The sequence below is a fragment of the Vigna angularis genome, chromosome 10 (genome assembly GCF_016808095.1).
Source record: "Vigna angularis cultivar LongXiaoDou No.4 chromosome 10, ASM1680809v1, whole genome shotgun sequence".
Lineage (NCBI taxonomy): Eukaryota > Viridiplantae > Streptophyta > Magnoliopsida > Fabales > Fabaceae > Vigna > Vigna angularis.
Genome location: NC_068979.1, coordinates 27,954,020 through 27,960,898, shown reverse-complemented (window position 1 = coordinate 27,960,898; position 6,879 = coordinate 27,954,020). Strand labels below are relative to the sequence as shown.

Here is a 6,879-nt window from a genome sequence, read left to right as displayed (position 1 = left end):
TTTCTGCAGCACTAGAACTATCTAGTTTAACATAAAAAGAGTTCATTATGGTGAGTGAACCAAGAGTATCTTTGGAGCATTAAAACTTACCTAATCAACAAGTGAATGGTCCAAAGTTATATGTATTTTTCTGATTGTTCCTACAGTTGTAACCTTGTCTGGTTTAACATAACAAATGGTTTTATATTATTAGCCTTCGGAATTCTACAACTTTTGAAAATTATCCAGATTGGCTTTAAAATGGTTAAGTATAAGGTGTAGTCTAGGGGCTAGTCTATAGTTATAAATTGGCCAATATGGTAATTTTAGGACTCCAATGGTAATCAGTATAGGTTTGTTGTTGTAGCATTTACAAAATGTCCATACTAGCGTTTTTATGGTTAAAGTAAGTGAGCCTTTTAATGGCTATTTGGCTAAGCATCATGTCTAAGTGGCTATGACTTTTGAGCAAGTACAATTTATTACTTTACCAGCAACCTAAAACAATATAGGTGAATGTTTATTCTGTATGGTCACCATTGCCAATCTATCACTGCATGTTGTCATTCTAGTAAGTTCAAAACTCTATTTTGCCATTTATGACATCATTGTTTCCTTTTTCCTCTCTACTTGTTGACCATGAGCTTTAATGAAATCTTCTCGAAGAAACCAGCTAACTATATAAATTGCAATACTTGCCTCCAAACGCACAACCTATGGTGCAACAACCTCAACTTACCCCAACACCGTCCCAACAACGACGCTTCCCACTGTAGCCCACCCAGTCCAGCCACTTCCCTAGCAACAGTAGGTGAAGAAGAAGAAGGAAATAATTCTGATCACTATGATGATTATTAGGAACTTTTTTAGTTTATGTATATATTTAGTTTAAAAACACTTCTACGTTTGTATTATTCACATTATAATTATGTTTTTAATGATATAGATTTCATTGTCACTGCATTGGTTGATTAATGTTTGGATATACCTACATTGTCTAGTTTTGATTGTCTCTAATTACAATGGTAAGTACTCAATGTTATTCACTTCACTTTAACCAGTTTTATCATTTACTGTTGGATAACTGATGGTATATTTGTCGGTAATTATTGACAAATATAGATCATCGGTAATTGTTTTTAACAAAACCATTATCAACGAACTTAATCCATTAATAATCCGTTAAAAAACTTTAATTATGCATGAATTTTTGATATTACCAACAATATATATGCACTAATAATTCTAATTTATTTTATAGTGATTATAAACAAAAATCTAACCAATAGAGGATGTTGCCACTGAGAGACCATTAATGCATGTAGAGAGACGCATCACGGTGTGAAACCCACCACAACCTAGGACTAAGCAACGATGGTGGCTAAGGTTGAACACGAAATAGTCATAATTGCGTTAAGAGTGACACCTCCTTAGCAGCACAATAGTGGCAGCACGGGATGCTACTAGCAGGAGGAGAGCGAACGTAAATGAAACCAGCGCTTAATATATCTCTACTTTGCACTATGTAAAACACATGGCAAAACACCTATGTTTCTTATGTTGTTTCTTTTTGAGTTTTTTTTAGATCATTAGCAAAACTCAAACATTTCTTCCTTACTTTTAAAGTGTTGGACGAGAGTCTTCCACATTTATACGAAAAGCATATGAAAAGTTCTTATTGATTCCAATTTTCTTTGGATCGAGATTTTTATGATTTCCCATTTTTTGAATTTATCAAGTTTTTACATATTGTAAAGGTATTGGAAAACTATTCAAGGTTGTAATTTCGTGAGTCCCATGTTGGCATACCCCATCATCTGTTTTAAGGCCGTTTTCTTCTCTTTAAATTCTTTCTTTTCTATTAAAAGATAATATATATATATATATATATATATATGTATATATATATATATATATATATATATCTTTTTTTTATTTTTATTACAAAAGAATTACTATTAATATTAAAATAGTCTTACTTTTGCTTTAGCTTTAGATTACTTTTTATTCAAATATGAAACACTTCTTTCACATCATTAATCAATAACGTCTTTGATATTCTTATAATTTTGTCGAAATAAATGTCTCATTTCTCTTTTTTTCCAATTATTTTTCTCTTTTTATGCATTTGACAAACTACCATTTCTTTAATTTATATTTTATTTTAGGGATACATTATGTTTTGAATGAATGTATATTTTAATCATTGAAATAAAAATTGTTAGCAGGTATTTTATTTCTTACTGATTAATATATACTCCTATTTTATAAGATTAAATTATGTTTAAAATTTATTTAAGATGATATGATTAATTTATTATTTGTTAGATCCGTTATCCATTATTAAATTTTTATCGAATTATTTATTAATGTTTATTTTCAAATTTAAGATATATAAAAAATTGGATATGTTATAAATGATGATTTGTAAAATTGCCTTAAACTTAAAATCTAATATTTAAGACACTCACGTCTAAACTTAATTTAAGATGGTTTATAAAGAGTAGTGGTCTCAATTATGTCGAAATTTTTGTGAACAAATTGTAGTTGGAGTTCGTGAGAAAGGCAGCTCCAAAAGTCAAGCCATTGGAGTCACGTATAGCCGTGTGTTATTCCTCCCCTGAAGAATAATAGGCAGAATTCGAAATACGCCTCTTTCGGGCTAGTTTCTCAAGTCAAGGTAAGTCAAGTCAACTTGCGTAGTGCATACTCACAACACAACACATTGGTTTTGCAGCTAACGGTACTATATTATGAAGACAAACCAGGATCATCGGACACAATAAAACTAAAGAAGAACCAACTGTGTTTTTTGGCTCAAGGGCCACACCATGTTTGGTTCCGTGTTTTGCTTTTTTCTAGTCTCTGGTTTCATGCTTCTTGTCTTGGTTGCAGCTTCAAGGGAACAATACCCAGCAGAAGATTGTCCTCCTTCCCCTCAACGATGTGGCTATCTGGGGGATATCTTCCCCCCCTTCACAACAAGCAAAGATCCAAAATGTGGGTTGCAAATAACTGGCTGTGATGACAACAGTGAAGTCAAACAAATCTCACTGACAGACCAAAAATGGTATAAAATTGATGCCATAATAAATCCAACTTTGGACCCCAATGATCTTTCCATTTTCATCCATTACCCAGATTTTGACAACCTTGTTCCAGAGCAGCCTAGGCAGCCTTTTGAGATGGATAAAAAGTATTTCGAGATCTATAACAATATTACCTTCTTTGGATGCCTTCGCAACACCCAAAACAAAATTTCAACCCCTCCAAACATGGTTTTATACAGACACTGTCAAAACATGTCTTTAAACTACGACATGTACTTCAGTTCTTCCCATCAAGTCGACTATCCCATGCCCAACATTCCGTTCGCATGCTTACTTTTTCAGGTTTCTCAATCTGGATCCTTTTGCAATTACCCTTCATTTACACTTTTATTTTCTATTCTCCAAATTAAATTAAAAATGCCCAAAAATTGCAAAGCCTGTCCTCATGGCCTGTGTAAGTTGAAGTTTGAAGGACAACGCCTCAATTGTGACCCACCCAGTGATTATGGACAACCACCTCGTCTTTCCCCGCCCCTGGTTTCTCCATCTCCAACGGCCAAGGCTAAGAAACTGGGTACTGTGATTAACTTTCTTTATTTGCATATATGTTGAATCACGCTAACATAGTTTCATATTTACTGTGAAACACCGGCATGCACTAATACATGACAAAGTTTGAAAAAGAAAAAAATAATAGACAAGTTCATGATCGATCGTATCTATCTATATATGCTGGGAAGTCTAGCAGTGTTAAAAATGGTGTCTTTGTGGATTAGACTTAAGTTTTATTTGTTGTATCTTTTCATTACTGACTGTTATTCTACAAGGTCACGCTGTTATACAGAGTTGTTCCTATTTAACGCGCTTTCCTCGCCCTTTTTCTGCAGCTTTATGTGTTGGAATACCAGTCCTGGTTGGGGTTTTTGCCTTGGTTGGTGTTATTCTTTTGTTGTTGAAAGGAAGAAAGAAACGTTCAGGCCTCCAAAACAAATTAAGAAACGCTTATTCTTCTTCCTTCAGAGATACAACGTCCATGGAAAGTGGAGGTGTCTACTTTGGGATCTCTGTCTTCTCCTTCGACGAGCTCAGAGAGGCAACCAACAATTTTGATGAAGCTAGGAAGCTTGGAGAAGGAGGCTTTGGAACTGTTTACTTGGGTAAGAACTATACATTCTCACAATTTTTCTTTAGAGACTATAAATAAAGTAAATTTTTATAATATATAAAATCGTCTAGTATTAAACTTAAAAATTACCTTTTTCCGTGATTCTAAAGAAAGGAAGAAAATCTGCTATCATAACTTCAAACTGCTATGTAAAATAACTTTTGGTTTTGAACGACCAGGAAAACTTAGAGATGGTCGTGAAGTTGCAGTGAAGCGCCTGTTCGAGCGCAGCTATAGGCCAGTGGAGTCATTCATCAATGAAATCCAGATTCTCACACGTCTGCGACACAGAAACCTTGTGTCCCTCTACGGCTGCACTTCGCGTCACAGCCGGGACTTACTGCTAGTGTACGAGCACATCCCAAATGGTACTGTTAGCTCTCATCTCCATGGTGATGAAGGAAATTCATGCTTTCTGCCATGGCATCTGAGAATGAAAATTGCCATACAAACTGCTAGTGCATTGGCTTATCTCCACGCTTCTGACACCATTCACAGGGACGTGAAAACCAGCAATATTCTCTTGGACAATGCGTTTGATGCTAAGGTTACGGATTTTGGTCTTTCAAGGCTGTTCCCTGATGATGTCACTCACGTTTCCACTGCTCCAAGAGGTACCCCTGGTTATGTTGATCCGGATTATCGGCTATGTTACCAGCTGACAACAAAGAGTGATGTATATAGCTTTGGGGTTGTGCTTGTTGAGTTAATATCATCTCTCAAAGCAGTTGATATGAACAGGAACAGGGAAGACATTAAGTTGGCAAATCTTGCCATTAGGAAGATTCAAAAGGGTGCCTTTTCTGAGTTGGTTGATCCTTCCCTTGGTTTCCAATCAGATGAGAAACTAAAAATGATGATAGGTTCGGTGGCAGAGTTGGCTTTTCAGTGTCTGCAACAGGACAAGGAATTGAGACCCTCTATGGCAGAAGTATTGGAGGTGCTGGAGAGAATTCACAGTGGCAGGGATGAGCCACCGAATCAGGAGGGAATTGTCGTTAATGGTGCTATAAGAGCTTCTCAAAGCTATGCTCACCCACCTCTTCCAAACACTCTGATAAACCCACAAAAGCGCCTTTTCAAAACAAACTGATAAAAGGGATCTGCAAAATACATCAGAACCTATCTTTCATTTCTATTGTTGTGCAGATTTCAACTCCACTTTGCATCATTAGACTCAACGAGTTCGTCAAATACTTGTCTTGTTGGAGTTTGATGATTCGGATGCTTACAAAATACCTTAGCTCAACATATTATATAAAAAACATGATCTGATCATATATATATATATATACAGAAAACGTCATCATATTTTGATAGTTGCATGTAATACTAATAACAGAGTCTTTGTTAGTTTGAATGTCATTTGTTGTGACTTAGGAGAATCTTCATTAAATTTTAGATCAATTTTGTCTAGCTTAGTTTGAAATTCATGCGGTTTTTGCTCAATTGCAAATAGTTTATCCCAGAACTCATTTGGTCCATCCACCATCCTATTGTATCATGCAACACAGTTTCATCCCAAATTCAATTTGGCACTTCCATTTCCAAATGCAGCATGAACCCATTAGAGATGCAATTTGATTCTTCATATATAGTACTTCCCTACACTTAGGCGTTTAGTAATTTTGCAACAAGTAAAAGCAAAAGCTAAGAGTATATTGAAAATATTAACTAGTATCTTTAATATATCTTTAGGTATTTTAAATTTATCTAAGCATTACTTTTCCTATTTTTTGTATGTTTATGATCTATATTTTAATTTAATCAGGATTATTAGTATGAATAGAAGGTAGAATTTATGCATTCCTCCCAAAGTTCTACAACAGGGGTGGGTCAGTACGAAACTAGTGCGTAGTAGGGTCTTCATAAACGGAATTCTCGATGTGGGACAATGGACACGCATGTTTCTCGAGTAGTTTCTCCACGTTTAGGACATCCAAACGTGATTTGTTTTATGATTTCTTTACAATTTATCTAATGTTTAATGATATTTAAAGAAACCAATATTCATTTTCTAGAAAAAAATTATAATAAATTTCACATTGACCTTTGAGTAAAATACCTAAATGAAATAATCAAACTCAAACTTTTAAAACATATCTACTATTTTTTTCCTTCTAGTTGTACTTTTTTTTTCACAATCCACGTAATTTATTCCCTCTTCATTAAAGTGTTTTTCCTAGGTTTTCTAAAATATTTACTTGTTCCAGTTTACGAGTTTCTTTATGTCTAGTACTTGTGTGGTGTTGAAATTGCAATTAGATAGTTATCTTTTGATGAGTATGTACATAAAAAGAATCTTAAATATTCTTAAATAAATAAGTTTTTGTAGAATAGAGTGTATTTTGGTTGTAAATTTTTAAAAATAAAAAATGTACTTTATGTGTAAAATAAGTATAAATGTTAGTTTTGTATTTAGGCCTATTAAGTCAAATCAGGTTAGGATTGTGAGCTTTGAAAGATAAAGTAAGGAACTACTTTAAAATCATCAAACTGTTGTAAAGCCTGCTTAAAATTTAACCAAGAAGAAAAGTCAAAGTATTGAAAAGTGAAGGAGAAAAATGCATGAAAAACATGCAACCCAGGAGACAAGAAAGGCATGAAGCAAACATGTTTTTAAAAATTTCCACATCATCAAAAGAAATTTATTAATTAAATCATCTTGTTGTTAAGAATTTAAGT

The 6,879-nt window shown here is 34.0% G+C and overlaps 1 protein-coding gene across 1 annotated transcript; it reads left to right on the top strand.

The window, feature by feature from the left end:
* The first annotated feature begins 2,753 nt into the window (after positions 1–2,753).
* Positions 2,754–5,810, top strand: LOC108334730 (LEAF RUST 10 DISEASE-RESISTANCE LOCUS RECEPTOR-LIKE PROTEIN KINASE-like 1.1). The gene is made up of 3 exons (XM_052870115.1): positions 2,754–3,603; positions 3,917–4,186; positions 4,374–5,810. Exons 1-3 carry the CDS (start codon positions 2,811–2,813, stop codon positions 5,285–5,287), a joined length of 1,977 nt encoding a protein of 658 aa, XP_052726075.1. The 5' UTR covers positions 2,754–2,810; the 3' UTR covers positions 5,288–5,810.
* The last annotated feature ends 1,069 nt before the right edge of the window (positions 5,811–6,879 follow it).

Excerpts from the sequence above, each read along its gene's own strand:
- LOC108334730 (XM_052870115.1), top strand. The coding sequence starts at position 2,811 with ATGTTTGGTTCCGTGTTTTGCTTTTTTCTAGTCTCTGGTTTCATGCTT. Across the intron at positions 3,604-3,916 it reads GGCCAAGGCTAAGAAACTGG|CTTTATGTGTTGGAATACCA; the intron begins GTACTGTGATTA and ends CTTTTTCTGCAG. Across the intron at positions 4,187-4,373 it reads CTTTGGAACTGTTTACTTGG|GAAAACTTAGAGATGGTCGT; the intron begins GTAAGAACTATA and ends TTGAACGACCAG.